General features: G+C 38.0%; 1 protein-coding gene across 1 annotated transcript in view; it reads right to left on the reverse strand.

The window, feature by feature from the left end:
• Positions 1–26,598, reverse strand: part of ATG2B (autophagy related 2B) — a 1,825,281-nt gene that overhangs the window by 208,999 nt on the left and 1,589,684 nt on the right. The window contains exon 35 of the mRNA XM_044074646.1: positions 23,916–24,120. Coding sequence (XP_043930581.1) covers positions 23,916–24,120 — 205 coding nt within the window. The remainder of the gene's footprint in view (positions 1–23,915; positions 24,121–26,598) is intronic.

Genomic DNA, 26,598 nt, shown 5'->3' on the forward strand with positions numbered 1-26,598 from the left:
GGGTTGAGACCTCTGCAGAAATAGCCTCAGAGAAAGGAGAGGAAAGCAATCCTTTCAAAATCAACTTGTTGTGCCATTCATTCAACGTCCGTTGACTAAAACTCGCACAAATACCACATGGGGGAGTTGCAGAAAGATGCGAGATGCCCAAACAATAAACACATTTAAAATGCAAGTCATTGTTAGATAATTTACTACTGCATGATGTGCAATGTTTAAAACCTGAAGTACCCTTTTTCTCAGACATACTAACACTCGCTCAAACAGAGAAATGTAGGAGAAAAAAAAAAGAGGCAGACTACCAGCAATGGTATGAAGAGTTACCACGAGGGTGGTAAAAGTAAAGAAAAGGCAAGAAAATACCAACAATGGTAAGAAAGGGGATACCTGTGGGTAGAGCTCGACTATAAGAAGACACTAAAAAAAATTTATGGAAGAAATACAAGTATGAATAATTCAAAACTACTGAGCTGGAGAGCTCGGTGAAAACTCTGCTATATGGCTGCGAGGCAAACGAGATCTGAGGTATGGGATGAGGGGCATTGTGGGTAGTAGCATGGCTTGAGAGTTTGGTGTACACTAGCTTGGCATTTGGCCGACTCTGTTTCGAGGGTTCAGAACCGTACCCATCAGTGAGGAATGGAAGACGACTAACAACTTCAGATTAATGGTTATAAATACATACTTGTAATAACAGACTATGCTTCAAAATTTCCAGAACCTTTGGCATTATACAAGACTAGAATTAAGGCTACCATTAGAGAATAGGTACTGTTATTCTCTAGAGATGGGATTCCTGAGGAGAAACTTATTGACCAAGACACACCATTTATGTAAAGGGTATTGCCTCAGTTCTGTCACTGCTTTAAGGTTAAGCAATTAAACAGTATACCATCTACAGGTTGACAATTTAATAGAAAGTCTAAAAAAAACCCCAATGAAATACATGCTGAGCAATGTAACTGACAAAGTTGGTAAGAACTGGAACCATTTGTTACCCTACTTGCTATCTGCTATAAGAGAGAAGACAAAAACTTCAACAGGGTTTAACCCATTTATACTCTTGTATGGAAGGTATGCATCTCTAAGGTCAGCTTGGCATTGTTACAGAGACTTGGGAAGAAGAGACTGCTTCATTTAAAAATGTGAAAGGCCACAAAGTTAGTTCACAGAACACACTAAAACTAAATATACCTATAGTAAAGAAGTACATGCAGACAGATTCTAAAAAAATAATAATGACCAACTTAGAGAATTAGACTCAGGGGATCATGTAGTGCTATTTACACCCTCCATAGAAGACAAATGTCTAGATTATCTTCCATGGAGGGTATCGAAGAAACTTCTACATTCATAGATTGGTAGACTGTTACTAGGCTAACAACACAGGGACCTTTCTAAGCCTAGTCAAGTTTTCCTGAAAGAATAAGGATGTCCATTATCCAAATAAGACATCAAGGGCCAAGCATTTATAAACTAGCTCTGGCCATAAAGTTCACGGGGGCCAGCTCTGGTGTAAAGTTTGTATTCCGTATTCCCCATCCACTGGCCTAGGTTGTGTTTAAATTGGTTAATAGACAGACTCAGCTTGACATGGACGGGAAACCTTTTCCATAGGACAGGCATTCTCTGGGAGACATATCTGTTTCTCCAGCAGTTTTATTTAACTCACAGACAAAATTCAGATCCTAGACCTTATATTTCTGGTACTGTTTCACTTACAAATATGCAAGAGATTCATAAGTGTGGGGTTCGCAGGCAGTCTCTGGGAGACGTATCTGTTTCTCCAGCATGTTTTATTTAACTCACAGACAAAATTCAGATCCTAGACCTTATATTTCTGGTACTGTTTCACTTACAAATATGCAAGAGATTCATAAGTGTGGGGTTCGCAGATGCCTTGCAAGCCAGGCATACATCACCTCACAGCGATCTATAGGACACTGAGTAGATGGAAAGAGTCTAAGGAACTCTGTTGTAAGGCAGCTTGCTTACACCTTGTATTCTTTTAGTAAGGAACCTCTGAGGTTGCTCTAGTTGTTGCATATGCCAGGTCAGGTACACACAGAATGGTGCACTGCAAACTATGATTGTCCTGTTAAGGGCAGAAGACAGTGGGATAATGACCTCTTTGGACCTAGATGCTACATCTTACTTATAGGTTGTGCAATATAAAAGGATTTCCTCACCACTGTGGCCATGTGGTGGTCAAAGGTAAAGCTACTGTCTAGATGTGTATCCAAATTCCTGACCACTAGTAGACTCTTAGGGCGTATTATCAACATAGCAATTAGCCTGGATGGTTGACTTTCCAAAGGGTGCAATTATGCATTACTTAGCACTGAGTTTAAGAGCACGGCTTTGACACCATTTATTTATCAGAGGTAGGCCTTCTTGAAGAATGCTAGTGTCTGCAGGGGAGTTGATGATAACCTCCAGCTTACAATCATCTGCACACTTAGCCATAAACCTTCATGGTTTGCTTCCACTTAAGAGAAACAGATATCAAAAAGGAGTGGTCCCAGTACTGAGCCCTAGGGATTCTGCTAGTGACTGGCCTCTTGGTGGATGTGGCCTCACCTATTTTGACCTCCTGGGAGCCAGTTGGCTATCCAGTGGGTAATGAAAGAGTTTACACCTAATTTAGTGAGCTTGTCAATAATGCCCGAGTGGGATACTGCCCTCATCTCAGAGAAGTCCACTAGATTTAATAAGCATGACCTTCCTTTAACAAAGTTGAACTGTGATGAGTCCAGTGTTTGTATGTTACCTATGTCCTCAGTTATCATGTCCACAATTATTCTTTCTATGGCCTTACATATAATGCTGGTCAGACTTGTGGGACTCTAGTCACCCAGATCAATGGCTGGATCTCCTTTTTGCAGGGGAATCCCATTCCTTGGGCACATAATCTGGCTGTCGGTTCCAGCTGAAAAGAGATTCAAGTGGATCAGAGATGTTATGTTTCATGCTACTTAGTAAGCATCCCAGGATGTTATCACTGCCCATTGTTGCAGTGTTTTTGGCCTTGGAAAGTGCATTGAATACCTGATCCCTAGTAATGGTTGGGGCAATTGTGGTTGTGTGATATTTCCTTTAGACTATCTGGGGGAGTAGGAGGAGAAATTTGATCTGAACTTGTAAGGCAAAAGGTAGACAATGAACTCTGGTTCAGTTTGGGTGATGCCATTTACAACAAGTTTTATGCATTGTTGCATATTTCCCTTGAGGTTACAGACATAGCTGTAGAAATATCTGTGGTTGCCCTTTGTCTGGGAAGCTGTTTTTTTCTTCAAATTTAGTCTTTGAAGTATTAACAAACCTATTATGTGTCTGCTTAGATCGGTCAGGAAGTTTTTAGTATGTTGGGCTTTGTTCCTCCTATGCTTGGCCAAGATTTCTTTTTTGTATAACCGATTGATATTTTTATTCCACCAGGGTGGCTTGTCTTTTGAATTTGTCTTATTCTTATTACTAGTGGGCATAGCTCGGTTTATACAACTATCAATATGGCTGTACAGGGATTTTTTTAAATAGCTTAGCAGATACCAAGGTGTTTACTGGGTTTTGTGGTGCTTGGAATTTAGCCAAGGAGTCACTTAGGAGACAGAAGTTAGCTTTGGAATAGCTCCTAAAGGTTTTTGGTTTTGCTGGGTCCCTGGAGTTAATTTTCATTTCAAGCAACAATGCCTCATGGTCAGAGCTGACTAGCAAGGACATTACACTGGGTGAGGAACTTTGCTCCCCATATTTATCAATACAAAGTCAATGATGTTTGCATCCCTGGTAGGAGAATGGACCAACTGTTCCAGGATTTTGGCATTAACGAAGTTTAAGAATCACTGTGCATTAAAAATGGTGTAGGATTCCCAATCTATAGAACCATAGTTGAGATCCCCCATGAAGATTGTATTGGGTTGAAGGTGAAGGACTCTAGTACACTGAGACAGGTAGTATGGGTTAGTGGGACATAAGAGGGGAACTTACACGTTTCAAGGATACGGTACAAGACCCTATTTATGGTGAGTTGCCCATGTATGAGTTCCAGTGGATCATACACTTTAATTAGTCTGGATGTGAGGTTGTTTTTAATATAGAATGAGATTGTCCATCTTTTGCAGCAGCTGATCTTGCACTGCCAAGGTACTATCCATGGCTTTAAACCATGTCTTCATTACTACACAGATATCTCCACTCTCCAGGGACAGGAAGGCTTGCAGGAAGTGGAGTTTCTTGTTAAGACTTCTAGCACTGAGCAGTACCATCCTTCAGATATTCCTTCATGGGTTCAGTTAAGTCGGGAAGTTTATAAGTTTGGCATTGCCTAAAAAAGGCACTATGGAGGTGGAAAAAGTCTTTGCCAATATCCAAAAGCCTACAGGGGATAAGTGCAGACCATCCCTGGCAAAGCAGCATCGTCTGTCAGCCATGTCCTCGCAGGTCTTTAGATATTGTACCCCCTTGGACTGACTCCAGAAGCTAAGCCACTTGTTGAAATCAATCATTTTTTGTTGGTAAAGTGGCATCATCCTTGGGGAAGGTAGTATGCTGCTCAGTGTTAGGCTCATACCTACCTGAGAAACATACTCAGCAAGCCCAATCATGTCTCACTTCATATAGTCAAGAGAGGTACATATCAGGTCATTAACACCCACATGAACTATGACAGAGTCACATACTGGCATCTGTGGTTCAATGACCTGAGTGCCTGTGTGCCTTGATGGATCCTAGTCCCAGAAAGGCAGATAACCGTGACACTCTCTTTACTCAGTCTGATGAGGGGGACATTGGTATTCCTCACTACAGAATCACCAATGACCACGAAATTTGGTTGTGTACTGGTATGTCTTAAGGACTTAGCAGGAGAGGCACTGGAAACAGTGTTTCTATGAGTAGATGTGGGTGTTGTTTTAACTGATTATTTATGTGATGTCTGAAGACCCTTTTTTTGATTGTGCTGTGCAGGAGGTTTTAGAGTTTTAGCAAGGTTATCTGTAACTGCCTCATTATAAATAATTTTGTGTGGGGTGCTTACCCTGTGCAGTAGGTATGGTACATGTGTCACTGACGGCCTCTCTAGGACTAGTTTTGGTTGTACGAATGTTTTGCCTCCAGCATTAAAGTATTTTACACCTCTCACATAGTTTATCTGCAGTATTAAGAATAAGTGGGTTTTTAGTCTACATGAGGCAATTTCTACATCTCCTCAGAATACCCATCTCAACCAGATTGGCCACAGAGAGAGTCAGGAAGTGCATATTCATAGCTGCTGATTTACTAGGGAAGAGTGAGGGAAATTTAAGTATTAAATAGGTCAATAACACAAAGAACTTATTTATTTTACTTTGTTTTATTTTACATTTGTTTACTGGGATGGTCCACTGGGCTGAAAAAAGCCCCTTTTCAGTGCAGGCCTGGGGAAAAAGGCTCCACATTAAGAAGAACAAACAATAAAGTTACAATAAAAAAAATAGCATAAGCACATGTCTATAAACATAAAACTTTTAGTAAGAGAGTCAAATATATTTGCAACTTAGGGAGGCAAGCTCTGTATTCCCAAAACCGTTACATCAATAATGTAAGAAGTAGGCACTGCATTGGTAGTATGTCAATAACAAAAATTTCAATGTACAATTTAAGAGTTTATATCTTAAATAACCATATTTAGAATTTTGATGAGTAGGTAAAAAAAGGTTTGACTAGACAGGTAGTGAAACAATTCCCTTCCATTTAACTCTAGCAGACAGGTGGCAAGGTAAAAGCTAGTAAACAGTATTAGTAATACAGAAAGTAGAGGAGACGTGCATTATGAACTGACAGGGAGGAAAAAATGGTAGGGTGAGTCTAAGTGTAATTATGAGCTTGAGCTTAGAGTTTTTGATGAGCAACTCTCAGCTATGCACAAACTAGGTGCTTTAGTAGTTAAAAATCTGTCTACATAATAATAGTATTTTAATGAAAACTTGCACTGTGAGAGATCGGCATCTGCATAGATTACAAGGGGGAATTACGTTATGATATATCAGTGTAGCACTGTTATGTGCTGCTGCATGGAGAGCAGCAGTTCTAACTAAAAACTAAAAAAGGTAAAAAAGTTTAGATATTCAGCATAAAAACATTTGATTAATGCACCTATGACAAAGCAATGCGAAAAAACAAGAGCTGAAACAGTGGATATGATAATGTAAGTCTTGGCTTTCTTGTAGGTTGTGAGCCAAGGGTTGTACAACTGTGACTATTACATAGCAGAGGAGATTCAATTTAAAAAAAAAAACCCACAAACACCTCCCTATGGCCAATCAAAAACAGCACACTCTTCTTTCCTTTACACAATCCCAGGCCAGAAAATGACTGAGGTCTCCTCTACATTTACTAAGGTTGAACCAAGGCAGTTCTACCTAAAGAGTGAAAAAAAGGTCAAAAAAGTGCAGATATCCAATACAGAAACACTCCATTAACACAGCTGTGACAAAAGCAATGTGAAAAAACAAGTGCCAAAATAGTAGATATGGTAATGTAAGTGTTAGATTGTGTAGAGTTTAGCAGAAACCAGCAACACTCTTCTTCTCAGCCAGCACTGTCTCCAAATGGTGCCAAATGCCTCAGAGCTCTTAGCTTATAAGCCAAGCACTGTGCGATCGTGACACTTCAACAGCAGGGGAGATTCTAGCTAAGTGAAAAGACCACTATGGGTGACTGAAGGAATATATGCAGTGAACCACCAAGTTAGACAACTAGGAAAAAAGAAAGATACAGAAAAATCTATCACATTAATGTACTAATGCAATGGAAAGAAGTAAACAGTTTTGTGGCTGGCATGCAAGCTGAAATTAATACAGGACAGTTCAATTTCTATCTGAAATAGCTAGATAAACCCTTACAAAAATACATAAGTAGCTAGATAAACCCTTACCAAAATACATAAGTAGGAAATAAAATAATTATATTAGAGAATAAAAAAAGTCAGACATGCTTTGGAGAGTTAAACTGACAGAACATAACAAAGACAGTACTGGAGTGAAGGATAGACTGAGTACCAAAGTCACAGAAACAATTATCAAGAGAACGAATACACAATGTAGACCTTAGTTTTCTTTCGTCACACAGCTTTAATATTGAAGTGCCAGCAACAAGATACAAGTCTGATAGTAATGGTTAAGTGCTTTCATCTGCAACACCAGATTTCTTCAGAACCATTTACCTCCACATACCACTTCCTTTTTAAATCAATTTTGGCGCCAAAAAATTCCTTATTATACAATAATGAATAAAAGCAAGTTTATACCATTACATTTATACATATATAATATTAATTTTAATTAAATAGTAAAACAAATGTTTAAAAAACTTACACTAAAAACATATACATCTATTTACACTTACTTATACTAAAAGTGCATCTGTTTATATGCAAAATCTATTGGATTACGTAGTTATCCTTATAACTCATTACCCTCTTCCTAATATTAATTTCATAAAATTATATAAAATGTAAAATATATATACTGGACAAATGGATTACATTTATTCTAAAACTAAAAAAGGTTTGATACTGATGTGATCATTTATCCCCGGTGGAGATGTGGCATCTAAACAGATCTGCCACTTACTTTCCAACCAGGCCAAGTACGTTTTCCAATTACCACCCCTGTCACTTACCTCAACCTGATCTAGGATTGCAAAGTTAAATGTGTGGTCACTACCCTTTTCTGTAATATGCCTACTTAATGCATTCTTGGAGTCTCCTCTCTTAATTCTATACAAGTGCTCGTATATACGCGTTTTAAATTTCTTCTCGGTCTTTCCTATGTAGTACACAGAGCACTTAACACACACAGCTATATACACAATACGCTGTGTGTTGCAATTACCTTTCTTGGGATATACTACAGATCTAATAATGTTCTTTAGCCTAATCCTAACATTGGTATTAATATATTTACATTGACTACATGCACCACAACACATAGTTCCCTTCTTACTATTACCTATGTATTCTTTTTTCTTTTTCTCTATCATCCTTTTTAAGTTATTTCCAGTCTTATATACTATAGAAGGTTTCATACCAATTATATGTCCGATAGGTACAGAAGTCGAAATTAAATCCCAATGTTTCTTCAAAATTTCAATCACTATATTGGTATATGGATTGAACCTTATAATACATACTCTATTGTCTCGATCTGATTTAATATTAGTACAAACCGTACTACCTGTACCCAACAAGGGTACATATTTAATTCTCCATTCTTTCTGAACATATGAAATAATGTTGTCCAACATATTTTTTGGATATCCTCTATCAAGGAATAATTTGGATACAACATCCAATTCTCTATACATAACCTCCTTAGTTGATGACATTCTGGCTACACGTATGCATTGGCCTTTCACTACATTACGGAATATGTGGGCAGGATGACAACTACTGAAATGTATGTAATCGTTTGAGAACGTAGGTTTTCTGTAAATTCTAGACGCAAACCCCTGTCCTGTATTACTTATCCAGGTATCCAAATATGCTATTCCTACTTCGTCATATTGGTAAGTGAATTTAAGAAATTCCGTGGTTTTATTAAGGTACTCAATAAACTCGGGTATCTTCTCCACCGGACCTTTCCATAAAATGAACATGTCGTCCAGAAATCTTGTGTATAATCCTATATATTGATAATATTCACTGGGAAATATAAACATATTCTCCCACTCGAGCATAACCAAATTTGCAAAAATGGGGGCACAAGAGGCCCCCATTGCTACTCCACGAATTTGTTTAAAATATTCGCCCGAATGGGAGATATAATTATGATCGAGGACAAGTCCCATCATGTCCATGATTAAATTAATCCGATCCCAGCTACAGCCTGAGTATTTGGTCATACTGTTGCAAAAGTATTCTAGTCCCATATGTGCAGGTATACTCGAAAATAAATCTTGCACATCTACTGTAAGGAAAATCAAATTTTCTTCCCAAACTTCCTTAGTAAGTTTGCTCAAAAAATCCCATGAGTCTTTCACTATGTGATTCACTCTGGTATATATATGTTTCATCCAATGATCTATTGCAACCCCTAACTTGAAAGTTTTAGATTTGGAGCCTGATATTATTGGCCTAAAGGGCGGATGTTCCATATTTTTATGTATCTTTGGTATTCCTATAATATTGGACAATAATGGAAATTCATTTCTAAAGAATTCGTATAATTCATTAGTTATTCTATTATCTAATAAATATTCCTCAATCACTAAATCAATCCTTCTATGTCCAATATTTATTTGATTCAGGGATACTTGTTCGTAGTTGCCTGATTCATATAGGATCTTATGTATTTCACTTTGATATACCTGATTTTCAAAAATCACAATCCCTCCACCCTTGTCGGGCTTCATTATTCTTATCTCATCATTCATTATAAGATTTTCCAAACATTTTCTTTCTTCAATTTTTAAATTATCATTAGCAACAGAAGAATCAACCCTATTATTTTGAATGTCTCTATATAAAGTATATAAGTCTTTGCAAACCATTTTCTCATATAAAGCAATTTGTGCATTCATAACGGGAATGTATGTACTTTTCTTTACTAATTTCTTACTATTAGTATTACCATTTCCCTTATTCTGATCATCGTTAAACTGTACTGCTAGATTTAATCTTCTACAAAACAGTTTAACTTCCTTAATAGCATCAAAAATGTCAAATTTCACAGTGGGAATAAATTTCATCCCCTTACTGAACAATGTTATTATTTCGTTTGTGACCTGAACTTGTGTATAATTATATACTTTGAACCCTTCATAGCTGTGTATACTAGGATACCTTACTGAACTCTCCACAGAACTAGTTGCACAAGAACGATGAGCCATTTCATTCTCACTGTAAATGTTACATAATGTTAATGGGGAGGAGGGATTGAACTTCATAATATTGTTTCCACCAGGTGCATCATCCAATAATCCAACAATATTTTCAATTAATGGAATCTCCTTTGCCATCTCTTGGGTGCCGGAAAGAATCGCCCCCCTTGAAAATTTTCATCTTCATTCATCCTATACTTTCTTCTTCTTCCTTTTGTTTGTACTACTTCAAATTCCCCATCCCCATCATCTTCATACTGAGGCCAAATATAAGCTCTTCCTATCCTGTACATTTCTAGGTCACGCTCTATTTTATTCATTTTTCTGTTATATACATTATGTACTTTACTTTTAGCATTGTTAAATTGTTTGGAATACAAATCATACCACTCAGCAAAATTCACATCTTGTATAATAGATTCATTCAATAATTCAACTTCCTGTAATAGAACATTAATTTTTTCTTCATTACATTTGATAAGTGCCTTCATGTAGGAAAAACCAAATTCATCAAACATCTTGTTGAACATTTGCTCTATTTTCGAAGTATATTTTAAACCCAAAGGTAGTTTGAAAAATCTCAAACCTTTAGGTACCACCTGTAACTGTATACATTTTTCAAGATATGCATTGTCAACTCTCACACTCCTTAGTTGTATTAGTTTTTTACCCAGTGAATAAATTCTGGTCTTGACATCATCATTTATAGCATTTTCCTCACATTCATGTAGTTTGTACCTACATTCACTTATGTTTTTCCCCCCAAAATCATCCTCTTCAGCTAAAAAATCATTTAATACATTGGATACATTTATAACATGTTCCCGACATTCCCTTTTCTGAGTATATTTCAATTTGGGACTAGATATTTTCTCTATATTTACAGTACCTTTGTTTTTAGCATTTGCTTTCATAGCAATTGCCGAATATGTCCGTACTGGTACATGCTGCTGTTTTGGATGTGCCCCCATTCTGATGTTCTCACTATTAGCATGAAATAAGCTAAAATCAAATGTAAAATCAGCTTCCATTGATACATTTCTATTTTCGTCCCTTATGTCCAAATCATGTTGGTTGTTCGTTGTAATCCCTTCTCCTTGCCCGTTAGGGATGTCGCTACCATCGCTATTAATTTCCACAAGCACCGCTTCCACTTGCGATGTCTCAGCATTAGTTTTTAAAGTTTTGGCAGATTCGCCGCCTGCCGTTACTGCCTCGGTAAGCTTTTGCACAAGTTCAAGTAGTCTGTTTACGTCTCCTTGGAGTGACGTCACTTCCGAACGGAGCGAGCAGTATTCTTCACGACTCAATGGAGTCCCAAGAGAATCCACCTCTGCCATCGCACGACTAGTAACCAAAAGCAGAAATCAATAAACAATTGCACCAAATGGCCTATGCAGATCCCCTGGACTCGAGCAATGAACGAATACACAATGTAGACCTTAGTTTTCTTTCGTCACACAGCTTTAATATTGAAGTGCCAGCAACAAGATACAAGTCTGATAGTAATGGTTAAGCGCTTTCATCTGCAACACCAGATTTCTTCAGAACCATTTACCTCCACATACCACTTCCTTTTTAAATCAATTTTGGCGCCAAAAAATTCCTTATTATACAATAATGAATAAAAGCTAGTTTATACCATTACATTTATACATATATAATATTAATTTTAATTAAATAGTAAAACAAATGTTTAAAAAACTTACACTAAAAACATATACATCTATTTACACTTACTTATACTAAAAGTGCATCTGTTTATATGCAAAATCTATTGGATTATGTAGTTATCCTTATAACTCATTACCCTCTTCCTAATATTAATTTCATAAAATTATATAAAATGTAAAATATATATACTGGACAAATGGATTACATTTATTCTAAAACTAAAAAAGGTTTGATACTGATGTGATCATTTATCCCCGGTGGAGATGTGGCATCTAAACAGATCTGCCACTTACTTTCGAGTTTATTGAGTACCTTAATAAAACCACGGAATTTCTTAAATTCACTTATCAATATGACGAAGTAGGAATAGCATATTTGGATACCTGGATAAGTAATACAGGACAGGGGTTTGCGTCTAGAATTTACAGAAAACCTACGTTCTCAAACGATTACATACATTTCAGTAGTTGTCATCCTGCCCACATATTCCGTAATGTAGTGAAAGGCCAATGCATACGTGTAGCCAGAATGTCATCAACTAAGGAGGTTATGTATAGAGAATTGGATGTTGTATCCAAATTATTCCTTGATAGAGGATATCCAAAAAATATGTTGGACAACATTATTTCATATGTTAAGAAAGAATGGGGAATTAAATATGTACCCTTGTTGGGTACAGGTAGTACGGTTTGTACTAATATTAAATCAGATCGAGACAATAGAGTATGTATTATAAGGTTCAATCCATATACCAATATAGTGATTGAAATTTTGAAGAAACATTGGGATTTAATTTCGACTTCTGTACCTATCGGACATATAATTGGTATGAAACCTTCTATAGTATATAAGACTGGAAATAATTTAAAAAGGATGATAGAGAAAAAGAAAAAAGAATACATAGGTAATAGTAAGAAGGGAACTATGTGTTGTGGTGCATGTAGTCAATGTAAATATATTAATACCAATGTTAGGATTAGGCTAAAGAACATTATTAGATCTGTAGTATATCCCAAGAAAGGTAATTGCAACACACAGCGTATTGTGTATATAGCTGTGTGTGTTAAGTGCTCTGCGTACTACATAGGAAAGACCGAGAGGAAATTTAAAACGCGTATATACGAGCACTTGTATAGAATTAAGAGAGGAGACTCCAAGAATGCATTAAGTAGGCATATTACAGAAAAGGGTAGTGACCACACATTTAACTTTGCAATCATAGATCAGGTTGAGGTAAGTGACAGGGGTGGTAATTGGAAAACGTACTTGGCCTGGTTGGAAAGTAAGTGGCAGATCTGTTTAGATGCCACATCTCCACCGGGGATAAATGATCACATCAGTATCAAACCTTTTTTAGTTTTAGAATAAATGTAATCCATTTGTCCAGTATATATATTTTACATTTTATATAATTTTATGAAATTAATATTAGGAAGAGGGTAATGAGTTATAAGGATAACTACGTAATCCAATAGATTTTGCATATAAACAGATGCACTTTTAGTATAAGTAAGTGTAAATAGATGTATATGTTTTTAGTGTAAGTTTTTTAAACATTTGTTTTACTATTTAATTAAAATTAATATTATATATGTATAAATGTAATGGTATAAACTTGCTTTTATTCATTATTGTATAATAAGGAATTTTTGGCGCCAAAATTGATTTAAAAAGGAAGTGGTATGTGGAGGTAAATGGTTCTGAAGAAATCTGGTGTTGCAGATGAAAGCGCTTAACCATTACTATCAGACTTGTATCTTGTTGCTGGCACTTCAATATTAAAGCTGTGTGACGAAAGAAAACTAAGGTCTACATTGTGTATTCGTTCATTGCTCGAGTCCAGGGGATCTGCATAGGCCATTTGGTGCAATTGTTTATTGATTTCTGCTTTTGGTAATTATCAAGAGAAGTTGTTCAAAACATATTCAAACTAGGAGTGACAGAAGAGCTACACAGTGAATGGAGAAGCCCAGCACTGCCAGTTCTTACACCTGACGGAGATATCAATTTCTGTGTCGCCTACAAGAAGTGAGTGAATGGGGCAGCCCAGCACTGCTAGATCTTACACCTAATGGAGGTATAAGGTTCTGTGCCACCTATACGAAGTGAGTGAATGGAAATGTCCAGCACTGCTACCTCTTACACCTGATGGAGGTATCAGGTTCTGTGCCACCTATACGAAGTGAGTGAATGGAGCAGCCCAGCACTGCTACCTCTTACACCTAGTGGAGGTATAAGGTTCTGTGCCACCTATATGAAGTGAGTGAATGAAACAGTCCAGCACTGCTACCTCTTACACCTGATGGAGGTATCAGGTTCTGTGCCACCTATACGAAGTGAGTGAATGGACAAGCCCAGCACTGCTACCTCTTACACCTGATGGAGGTATCAGGTTCTGTGCCACCTATATACGAAGTGAGTGAATGGAGCAGCCCAGCACTGCTACCTCTTACACCTAGTGGAGGTATCAGGTTCCGTGCCACCTATACGAAGTGAGTGAATGGAGAAGCCCAGCACTGCTACCTCTTACACCTGATGGAGGTATCAAGTTCTGTGCCACCTATACGAAGTGAGTGAATGGAGCAGCCCAGCACTGCTACCTCTTACACCTAGTGGAGGTATCAGGTTCTGTGTCACCTATAAGTAAGTGAAGCACACAAAGTTCCCCTACACCCAGAAAAATAAGTTGACAAAGAATCAAAGAAAACTCAGATAAAGAACTCCAAACTTGACAAAGAGGTATTGACAGATGAGCCTTTCCCCTCTGCTTAAGGGAAAAAAGGATTTTAACTCCTCCAAGTCTATTTCAGTACATAACGCCTTCTTCTGGCCTGTGTGTTACTCCTCCAAATTTTCAGATACTGGTAGACAATATTCTGCTACATACCTGGAAAATACTGTCATCCAGTCAGTGGAATGGGAATCCCACTTACCAAAAACACACACAGTGTTGTTATAATCTGTGACAGGCAGGCTTGTCTGTAAATGCTAAAGAGCACGTTTTTTTATAAAGAAGCTGCTTTACACTACTGTGAAGTCCTCATGCACTGTACACTATGTTCTCATAGCTGTTGGCCCATTTTCTGTTTATAATGCAAACAATTATTCCAACAATTACCTGCAGTACCACAACTAGCAGGTTCAACCTACAACTTAAAGTTACACTGATTCTTTTTCATCATTATCATCATCATCCATACATTCTCTTATGCAATCCTTCTCTCCTGTATTATCATTTAATGTGTTAATGCCTCTCTTCTAACTCTTTGGTCTCACATTTCCATTTTTTCTTGTCTCTTCAATGTTAATGCATCTTTAATTACAGACTCTCTAGTATTACAGCCCAATGACCCCAGCTGTTCTGATGGAATTTATTTGGCCTAATCCATATTATTTTTCTCTCGTTTCTTTTACTCCTTCCATTAATAGAACTGCTACTCTAACACTGGGTCCCTGGTCTGTTTTCCTACTTCCTTGTTGTACCGTTCCTGGTCATTATTAATAGGAATACTACAAATGCTTTGACATGTGTTTGCTCCTGTAGCTACTCTACCCAGTGCACGCAAAAATGCATCTCGTGTCATTGCCACCTCCTCTCCAATAATGTCTGAATTATTTTTTGCAGATCTCTCTTAAAGCTCCCTACTTTTCCATATGTCTATTTGAGTTTGTCTGTATCTCCAGCACCCCTCACTAATCTCATGAAGCATTGTATATAATTTTTTTGACATATAAATACATTTCTGGAAACAATATTTTAAACTTTCTCAATTTTGTAGTTACTCTGGGGGCTCTACAAATTTCCTTCCAGTTTTGCTCCTTCCCAGACAATTCTCACAATACATGCCCCTGCCTACTCCTGCTTTTTCATTTATTTTTAATTAATGCCTTGTAAGCTTACAAACTGTCTATTAGATGTCTCTTCCATTCTACCCCCTATCAGTATTTTTATCAGCTCTGGTTTCCCTAGACATCTCCTTTCTTATTTCAGCATCATACTTCACCAAAATGTCATATACCCTCTTGTAATACGCAATCATGAGATTGACATCCTCCCAAATTCTCACCATTACAATCTCCTTTGCCCTTCCATCATTTTCTCTCAAAAGCATACCTCTCTGAGGGTTTCTCTCCGATAGTTTGTTTCTGAACAGAGGAAGCAGGCAGAGGGGTTCTCCTTCCCCTTTGTTTTTTGCTTTATATTTACAGCTGGCACAGAAAATAAGGGACTCCAAAATGCAAGGATATAATCAGTATGGTAATCAAGAAAAGTTGTCTTTATTTGCAGATTACATTGTTTTGTACCTGATAAATCCAGAAAAGGACATCTCAGTGTTGTGGAACATTTTGGGAAAGTTTTTAATCTTTTTTTGGGCATAAAATTAATGAAGATAAAACAAAAGCTATATCCATAAATTATGTACCCAGACAAGAAATGGTTCGGCAATGCCCATATTTATGGGGACAGGATAAGAAGAACGATTTAACAGTATGGATTAAAATGTTTCTCGTGTAACAGCTAAGGACATGTGGGAGGAGACTAAACCAAATATAAAACAAAAATGGAGAAAATGAAATCTCTTGTTTATGGATATGGATAGCAAGATACAAGCAGTGAACATGTTTTTTGTCCCTTTAGTTTTATACACTGGTCAGATATATTTTTATCAACCAGAGAAGCTGTAGATAGCAATTAATAAAGAGTTGAAAGATTTTATCTGGGTGGAGAAGAGGGCAACAGTCAAGTGAGATAAGCTGATCCTTCCAGCAGAACAAGACAGTTTGGGATTACTGTATTTGAACAGGAATTTCATAACTACACAGTTAAGGTTCCTAAACATGGCACAAGCAGAAAGCTAAAACTCAAAGTGGAAAGGGATGATGACGAAACAAGAGAGAAGCTCAAGAAACAATGATAAAGTGGGACTTAAGATGCAGAGCCTTAAACAGAATAACAATAATTAGAACATTATATCCTAAGTAGCAGAATGTAGTCCAAGAACTAAGCCAACATGGGAATGGAGAGAGGAGATTACGCCAATAGGATGACTGCAGTTAGTGGTACAGAGAATAGGCAAGAGGGGGCTGGAATTTACTGCAGTAAAACTGGCAAAGAAACCAAGGTATTGGGAGCAAATAATTAGAGTGTAAAAGATAAGAGAATGGGAAGAGGCTGAGAATTCATGTGGAATGCAGGCTAGAGACTGGCTTCCCTATCAAGGATTGATATCAGATTATAGGCAAAGAGAGTGAAATAGGAGGTATTTGCCTTATAATTTTATCAGGGAATGCAAATGCTTCCATTGCCCTACTCATAAAATCCCAGCTGACTCTGTTGAATGCTTTCTTTGCTTCAAGACCAACCAACAACAGTGGTATAAATTTACATTCTGCTTCCATCTGGACCATCATTGTTCTATCAATGTTCCCAAATGTTTGCTCCCCTCCACAAAAACACACGGATCCATACCCATCACTGTTGGCATCACTTTTGCCATTCTTTTAGCCATTATAGACAAACACTTTATAATCACAAACAATAACGAAGATGAGTCTGCTCTCCCACAAGGCAAATTCTTCTGTGATGAATGAAAAATATGTAATAACCAAACAAACAGTCACAGCACGGTTGTTGTTATTCATACTAATAAACAAATAGATCCTGATATCTAATGTTTCAGTACTTTGAACGTATATATTTGAAAGTTTTATATTAAGTACTTCTAACAGAATAAGCCTTGGTTACTTCCGTGCTGTGACTGTTTGTTTGGTTACTTTATAATCACGGTTTAGAATCGAAATGGGCCTACATAAAGCTGGATCTGATGGATCTTTACCTTCTACAGCCACCGCCACTTTCTTCCAGGATGTTGGTGATTCTCCTCCTTTTGAAATACTATTAGACAAAACCTTCCTGGATGGCATAATGGTTAAAGTGTTTACCTTACAGACATAAGGTGCAAGGTTTGATTCTCACATGGGATAATTGGCTAGACTTGAAATGGTCCACAAGGGTAGTTAGTCTAGTATGAACCTATGAACCCTCCTAGCATCAAAACTTCCACAGGAATACGATCTATTCCTGGAAACTTTCCTGTAGATTGTTATACATCACCATTTTATCTCATCTCATTCTATCCTGTTAGTAATTGAGCCTCATCTACTTCTAACCTTGGCATATTTAATTCTACCATAAACATTTCCATTTGTACTTTTTGTTGATTTCCATATTTTTCATAAAATGTCCAAAAGACTTCCATCACCTCTACAGGCTCTCTGGTTATTTTCATTGTTAAAGACTCCCTAAGCTTTGTGACACCCCTTTCTACTTTCTGTTGCCTGAGCTGTTGTGCTAAAAGTGTTTGTGCCCTGGAGTTATTATCAAAAAACAGTTGCTTAACAGAAATTGTTCTTAACTCATGCATATTACTGAGGTAATCTCTTATTTTCTCTATAATGATGCATCTTCTTGTTCTGTGAGATTCCCCCTATTTTGCAACACTTTAATCTTTGTCAGTCCCTCTAAATCAGAGGTCCCCAACCACAGGCCATGGAGCACTTGCAACAGGCCCATTAGGTAAGTGAATGCATGTATGAGAGTGAATGCGTGCATGAAAGCAAAAGAGTCTGTGTGTGTGTGTGTGTGTGTCTGTGTGTGTGTCTGTGTGTGTGTATGTGAGATCGGGAGAGTGAGAGCAATGTGTGAATGAATGCAGGAATGAATGAATGAAAAAGTGGTTGTGTGTGAGATTGGAAGAGTGAGAGTGGTGTGTGAGTGAATGCAGGAATGAATGAAGAAGTGGCTGTGTGTGTGTGAGAGCGATGTATGAATGAATGCAGGAATGAATGAAGAAGTGTGTGTGTGTGTGTGTGTGTGTGCGCGTGTGTGTGAGATCAGGAGAGTGAGAGTGATGTGTGAATGAATGCAGGTATGAATGAGGAAGTGTGTGTGTGTGTGTGTGTGTGTGTGTGTGTGTGTGTGAGTGGGAGAGTAAGAGTGATGTGTGAGTGAATGCAGGTATGAATGAGGAAGTGACTATGACTGTGTGAGAGATCGGAAAAGAGTGAGAGTGATGTGTGTGAGTGAATGTGTGCATGAAGAGACTCTGTGTGTGTGTGTCACAGGGAGAGAGAGTGAGAGTGACCCCTGGCAGCAGCGGCAATGAGGTCTGTGTAAGTCTGGACCATACCACTGGACACATACCTCTCACCCTCTTAGATCAAGAAATCTGGACAAAGCCAAAAATAGTGGGGGTACAAAGGCACAAAATAGGGGCACTTTTAAGTACTGCTCTCGCAAACTTAGAAAGTTGATAGAAATGCAGGTTTTGCATTAGCATGAATTTTCTGAAGTATGAAACTCAACTGTCTGTCATTATTTTCTGACTTCATCCTCAATGATCTGCCAGTGACTTGCCAGAAAACAACAATTTTATGAGAAAGAAGACCAAAGATATGAGGCAAAAATTTGGACATTCTGCGAAAATCTGTACAGTTGAGAGGTATGCTGGACACAGCCAAATAATAGGGACATATTTTAAATATTGCTCTTATAAACTTAAGGTTAATGAGGTTGCCATTAGGTTTGCTTACCTTTCAACCATAGTAGATCAATGGTATGATGTTAAGCAGAATGTACGCTTTTTTTTTGTAATTGTCTTTTTATTGTACTTTTCAGCTTTTCTCCCCAGGTCTTCTAGCCCAGTTGGGCAGCCTCGTTAAACAAATGTCAAATAAATAAATGTGCACTTTATTATGCGGTCTGTGGAAAATTGCCTTACATTGATACTGGTCCTTGGTGCAAAAAAAGGTTGGAGACTGCTGCTCTAAATGATTCTTGTTACTTCTTAACCATATTTCTTTTTCTTTTATTTCTACCCTACTTTTAAGCTCCCCTTTTAATTTAACCCCACTCCCTAGCTATATTTTCAGAAGAAATGTCTATCTTCTCTAATAACTGCCAAATAATTCTGACTACCCATTCCTTAAATTCCTCTCTTTTTAATAGCTAGGTGGGAGGCATCAGCATCTCATTTTCATTTCACTACCCCGTATTTTTATTTTAGTTATCACTGATGCATGATCTGATGCATATGATAACCTTCAATTAAATGCACATGTTTTTGTGAAATATAACCTCTGTCTAACCCAGTTTTTGTACCTTGGGGAATAATATGTAAATTCTCTCTTAACTCCTACTACTGAATTCACATCTTCCATACCAAATATTTTCATAAATTTCTTCAAAAATCTACTCTCTTTTGTAATATTTTCCCAGCGAATAGCCTTGACTGACAACACAGAAAGTTAAGTACTTATCATGATCCTAGATCCATGTTGTCTACTTCTTTCATCACAACCTGTGGGGTATAGGATCAGAGGTCAGCACTTCAGGATCTTCAGCTCTGAAACTCCATGTCCTCTCCCATAATATTCTGCCTGTCTGAATCTCCACTGATCAAGTTTGCCCTACTATGCCTGATCTGTACATACAGTCCACCAAACAAGAGATTGTGGAACAGACCAAAAGATCTCCGCAACATACTTCAGACCAGCTCACAAGATCCACCAAGATACACATATATAATTGTGACAGTTTGGAAGGAGAATGGAGGGAGGAATGGCTGAGATGGACAGAAGGTGGTAACATGGATCTAAGTTTATGGTAAGTACATAACTTTCGTATCTGATGTCTTTTCCATCTGCCTCAACCTGTGAGACTGAGTTGCCAAACAGATACAATGGGTGGTATCAAGACAGAACATTCTGCAAAATGGGTACAGCCAGTAGACCTCCTAGATCTGGACTGAATGTCCAGTTTATAATGGGACATAAAGGCAGAGATGTTTAGAGGAGACAGCTGCTGCACAAATGTAATTTACGGAAGCTCAACCAGAGAAGGCAGTTGAAGTGGAAACTGCTATAGCTCAGCCGGCTTTTGGCTTGTTAGATAAAAATACAGCTTTCATGGTATAAATAAAAGATATGCAATAAAACAGCCATCTGGACACAGTTATCTTGGAAACTGGTTTCCCAAACTTAGCTCTACAGAAGAACACAAAACGGTGACCTGACTTCCGGAAATGTTTGGTCCTGTCAAAACTGAATCTCAGCTGATAATGGAGATCTAAACAATGAACCATATATTCACCCTCGTTACTGAACTTTGGAAAGAAAACTGGCAAATAAATTGACTGGCTCAGATTTGAATCAGATGCCACCTTAGGCAAGAAAGAAGGATTTGTACACAAGGAAACTCTGCCTTTATGAAATATAAGATATGGTGGAATGTAGGACAAAGCTTGAAGTTCTGAAACTCTTCTGGCTGAAGTGTTTTCCACGAAGGATACTTTAAATATACAGCAGCAGCTGCTTCAAAATGGTCCTGCTCAAGACTGTATGATACGAAGTAATTACCAAGAAGGAATAGGATTCCTTTACTGAAGGTCTGAGCAGAAAGGTACCCTTCAAAATGCTTTAAATAATCTCAGAGATGAAAATGTATATGGTCTTGACTCACATGGAAACATGAGATGGCCACCAGCTGAACCTTCAGAGCAAAGTAAGTAGCTGAGCCCAATATGAAAAAGCCCTTCTAGAAAATATAAAATTGCAACCAATGGAGTAAGAAAGAGATACAAACCCTTGGAAGTGGCTCAAATATATAAACTTTTCTGTTAACTACCATAAACCTTCCTGGTAGAGGGCTTCTTAAAAATTCTGGGATTGCTAGCCATTACTGGAATTAGAGTGAGTCAGTGGTCAACCTGAGAGAGTGTTCAGATTCAGGTGAGGCTGGTCTGAAGGACACACTATCAAATCTGAAATGGGATCTAGAACACAAGGAAGGTGCAACAAGTGAGATCATAGGAAGGGGAACCTCATACTTGTCTGGGAAAAAAGTAGGCTGTGAGGATTACAGCTCGTCTGCAATAGGCTGCTTTCTGCAGAAACCTGATAACTAAGAACACCCTGAGGTGTACTATGCAGAAGAGCATCTTTCGCTGACTGCCCCCTCAGGGGTGCTCAAGGAAAAAAAGTTGCTGCACTGGGTGTTTAAGGGGATTACAAAGAGGTTCAAGCATAGCTGACCCCAGTGGCTAAAAAAGTGTGCTGCCACTGATGGACTGAAGGAACATTCGTGAGTCATCAAAAAGCTCTTTCTCATATCATTCATTAGGATACTGGATCTTCCTGGGATGTACATGGCTACCAGAAAGTGTTACAAGGGCACTGTCCATTGCCACACCCTCACAGCCTCTTGGCACAGGGGATAACACTGGGCTACCCATTGCTTGTTTATATATCAAACTACTGCCAAGTTGTACATGGCAAAAACACAACACACAAGGAATATACAAAAAGACAAGCCAAAGAAAACACTATGTAGAGTTCTAAACATGAAATTATCAGATATCAACTACATCAACACTAAACCTCAGGAAAGCAAATTGAAAGTGTAGAAAATGGCAGGAACAGTGTTCAAGCACCAACACAGTATACAAAGATAACTACTACTCTAAACAACTAACACTACAGACTATGAAAACGGCAAAAAAAACAGTAGGAAGCCTGGATAATGAGGCAACCACTAGAAATAAATAAATAAATTTAAAAAAAAGGGCCAAAAATAAGTCATTTTTCAGGTATAGAAACAGGAGCTTTGGTAAATGTGTCCGACTCTGATGAGCAGCAACCAAATCTAAGAAGTTTCAGGCTGACAGAGCATTGTTAAGAGGGAAGGCACATCTTTGGAGTAGCAGATTATGAAGGGCTGGCCTCGGATATGATCGGATCTGATAAACCACACACTGAGGTGGACAAACAACACAGCACTTTTTTCACATATCAGCAAAGTCTTCCCTTTTTTTCCATAATAGAGTAAGGAGCTGTTCCTTCAGATGAAAGTTTGTATTTTTACCAAAACAGATCTCAGAAAGTGAGACATTGTTTCAACCGGCATATACATACTCTATGTATTCCATTCAGCAGTATATTACCCTGGGGTATATCTGATCATTTAAGCAGCTGGATTACCATAAAACTTTTGCAGCCTTTACCCTCAAGCCTCTTTGGTATATTTGTGAATCTCAGACTTTCATACCTTTTTTTTTTTTTTATCTTCCATCACCATTAATTTTTCCTTTATCTCCACCTGGGTAGCCTCCAATTCGGCCAGCTGCACTTTCTGCTCACTTCCTAGCTTCTGTAATACTCCAATGTCAGGGGATTTTCGACGTCTTCAAGTTTTTTTTATCAGTGTTGATATATTCCAGTAATGATTTGCTTATTTTCATTACTTCTCTATATATTCTGTCCATTTTTTTCTGGTAGATCAGCCATTGCTGTAGAGTCTTTCAGCCTAGTCTCCATATTTTGTTTTCATGGGTCAATGTATTGTTGGGCTTCCGCTGATGATGTGAATACACCTTCTTCTCACCTGTTTGGACAGTTTCTATCCTTAAACATTTTTATTCTTGTTATTCATGCTATCCCAGCTTTTGCAAAATACCATTTTTACAACTCTTTGCATAACAATACTGACTTTAATTTTTGTTTTTTTATTTGACATTTATGAGGACACAACAAATCTTAGCCTGCTCAGCTTGGCATCATACTGGAAATCCAGGTTATTGAGTTTATGGGCATCTGCTGGACTTTAGTTTTTATTTCAACAAATGGAAAGTAAACAAATTCCTCCCCCCCCCCACAAAAAACAAACAAAAAAAAAATGTGCCTAAGTTTTCAGCAGTCAACATCCCAGTTGCTTCACTCAGTGGGGGCCAAGACCATACTCTGAACAACTTTAGATTAAAAAAAAATATATATATATATATATATATATATATATATATATATATAGTGGGTCTATATTATAAGATCGACGGTTGAAAACAACGAACACTATATGGTCGATATCTTCAAACATCGAACTTATAAAAACAACAACAAAAAAAAAAAAAAAAAACTACCCTAACGTGTTTAAGCAGGGGGGCCTGCACCCCCACACCCCCCGCTACTTAAATATACCAACTCCGAAGCCGCACTACATTGCAGTAAATGGAAATCTCCCCTTACGGAGATTTCCGTTTGCACGTTCGATGTTGTGCGCTTTCGCTATTCTCGTGTCGACAATATCAGCTTCGATATTGTCGGCTTTCGAGAATATAATATAGACCCTTATATTGTAACTTCTGTTGCACAGTTTCACTGCTAAAAAAGAATGAGAAGACTGCCCCAGTCTAGTTATTTAATAATTTACAACTGTAGTAACGAATCAATAAGTAACTTATCAAAATTTAAATGTGTTCAATATATGGTGCAAAACAAGAGTGGATGTATCTCAAACACCTGCTTAATACCTTAAAAAAAAAAAAACGTACCTGAAAAAGACTGGCTGCTCATTGCATGAGGATGCTGCAGGGATGGCTCCATCTGGTTCTCCGTTAATGCTACCAGCAGAATTAGTCATGCTACTTTGACCAGACGGTTTTTGCTCCTTATGGAAAGTGTCTGGATGCTGTGTCTTTAAGCTGCTGAGATGCCTGGGTAAACTGCAAGTTACATCAGCACCAGGAGCTTTTTTTACTGTAGACAAAGCACAAACAATGCGATAATAAATATCACAACTGCCACTAAGTTCTACTAAGAATTTAGAAAAAAATGAAGATGAAAACACCCTCAGAAAGTGAATTTAGGACACACTGCAATTCCTCTGCTTAGGTGGTATCTCACAATAAAGGTATATGACATAAGTAAATATATATATATATATATATATATATATATATATATATATATATATATATATATATATATATATATATATATATATATATGTTACTCACCTTTAACTGTACTTGTGCTAACTACAAACAACTAACATTCTTGTGACAAGCTAGTTAACGCCTTTAAAATATGTTCCTCACACTTAAACAAAACATTTTTCCATGCGGACATTATGAAATGGCATCTCTGCACATCATAAATTAAAATCTGTGCATAAAGTACAAGTGGGGTGAATGGGTGCAGGGTGTTATGGGGTACAATAAGCAGATGCCCATGGGGTGGTAGTGCACTACTGGCATTCAGAAAGGAATGAATACACTGTATTTGTCATTCTGGCTGAAGCACTGGAGTGCTTTGCGAGTGGTACTTTAACTGTAGCTATCTAGATGATCTAGATATAGTCCAGTGCACATATAGCTTGAACAGTCCGGTAGACACACACACAGACAAATGTGAGAGGCAAAGAAAAGAACAGAGATATGCTTGTAACCAATCTAAGTTTAAGAGGAGGACAACACATGCTGCAGTTCTCCCCTTCTCATAAGTAACATGCTCTCCCGAGTGAATGACCAATTTGTGTGCAGCTCTTTCAAACACCTCCTCATCCACCCACATTCACAAGCCCATAATGCCTGACACTCTTCTTCTTTCGGCTTTTCCTGGTTAGGGGTAGCCACACTGGATCACCTGTCCACTCATGAGTGACAGTGAAGTTTGTATGGTGTCGAGTTGCCAGCCCGACGCCCAACATTCCACGGACGGCACACACACACATACACACACACACACACACACACACACACACACACACACACACACACACACACACACACACACACACACACACACACACACACACTCATGCCTAGGGCCAGTTTAGAGTATCCAATCTACCTACAGCATATCTGTGGGATGTGGGAGGAAACCGGAGCACCCGGAGGAAACCCACGTGACCACAGGGAGGTCATGCAGACTCCACACAGAAGGCACCCCAGCCGAGAATCGAACCGGAGAGTCTTCCTGTGAGGCAGCAACACTAAACACTGCACCACCGTGGCTGCCCCCCATAATGCCTGACACTAGAATTCAAAAATATCACAGTTAATATTCCTTCACAGAGGAGCACTGGAAAGTTCCAAATCCCCAAAGACTGATGTAAAAATAAATTAAAACATTCTATTGGTAAATGCAAGCATAATTTTTCTACTAATAAATATCAATAAAACCACCCTACTTTCTGAGTGCATTTTACAATCCCACACTGCATGACAGGGCCTAATCCCCGTGTCACTTCTTACAAACAATGACATATCGGTGACCAAATAATGGAGAAAAAACTGCACTGATCACCACCACCACCCCCGCCTCTAAAATCCTGAAATTAAGAAAACTGCCTGTATCATCTTGGGATGGCAAATAGCAATGGCAAAACTCATTTATCATGAGTTCATCAGTTATCATGTCTCATGTGCACATCCTGTGATGATTACTTACAGGTCTAAAAAAATTGCTTTGCAAGACAGTCTCAATGTCAAGAAAGTACTCTCTAGTGGGTAATGGAAGGGAGTTTCATCTTCTAAAGACCCCTTCTCTCCTTAAATGCTTTCATTCTCCCACATTCCACTGCATGCTGTGGTTTCATATACCAGATCAAAAGGGGTGTGTCCAGCCCCACATTCGTAGGTTCTAACCCCATTTAATCTAAGAAAGCATATATGTAAGAGAGAGGCAAACAAGGATATAAATTATAAAATGAACATTTTACTGAGACATCCATCTGCAATGGATTTGCATATGCTGTTTGAGCAGCTGAGTGTGTAATAAGTAGCCCTAGAAGTGGACCCAATAAAAGATAGAAAAATTACTGATACCTGCCATCTCCCTAAACCTGTAAGAAGAGGTACATAGGAAGCAGCACTCAGGTTACAGTTCCTACTTATTCTCTGGGCGGACCGCTCCCTGAGGACATAGTTTAATTACTGTTGTGCCAGAGGAAGACCTGTACACCAAGACATAGTTATTTATGTATGTCTGTAAGTTTGTGCATGCTTGTTTGTTTATTAGGGTAAGACACTGATCATCAACGACCAATTTCAGGCCCAGCCTGGGTGTTCATAATGATATAAGACACAAGATGCAAACAATGATATAAAATCAAAGCAAAGAACTATGATAAACTGAACGCAATATGCAGCATTAATACAAAGACAGAGATATGCTACTTACAATTGTGAAAAGGATTGTGTCACAGTATTTCTACTGACAATATGCACAAGG

Source organism: Protopterus annectens, chromosome 6.part0 (assembly GCF_019279795.1).
Source record: "Protopterus annectens isolate FY-2018-M chromosome 6.part0, PAN1.0, whole genome shotgun sequence".
Classification (NCBI taxonomy): Eukaryota; Metazoa; Chordata; order Ceratodontiformes; family Protopteridae; genus Protopterus; species Protopterus annectens.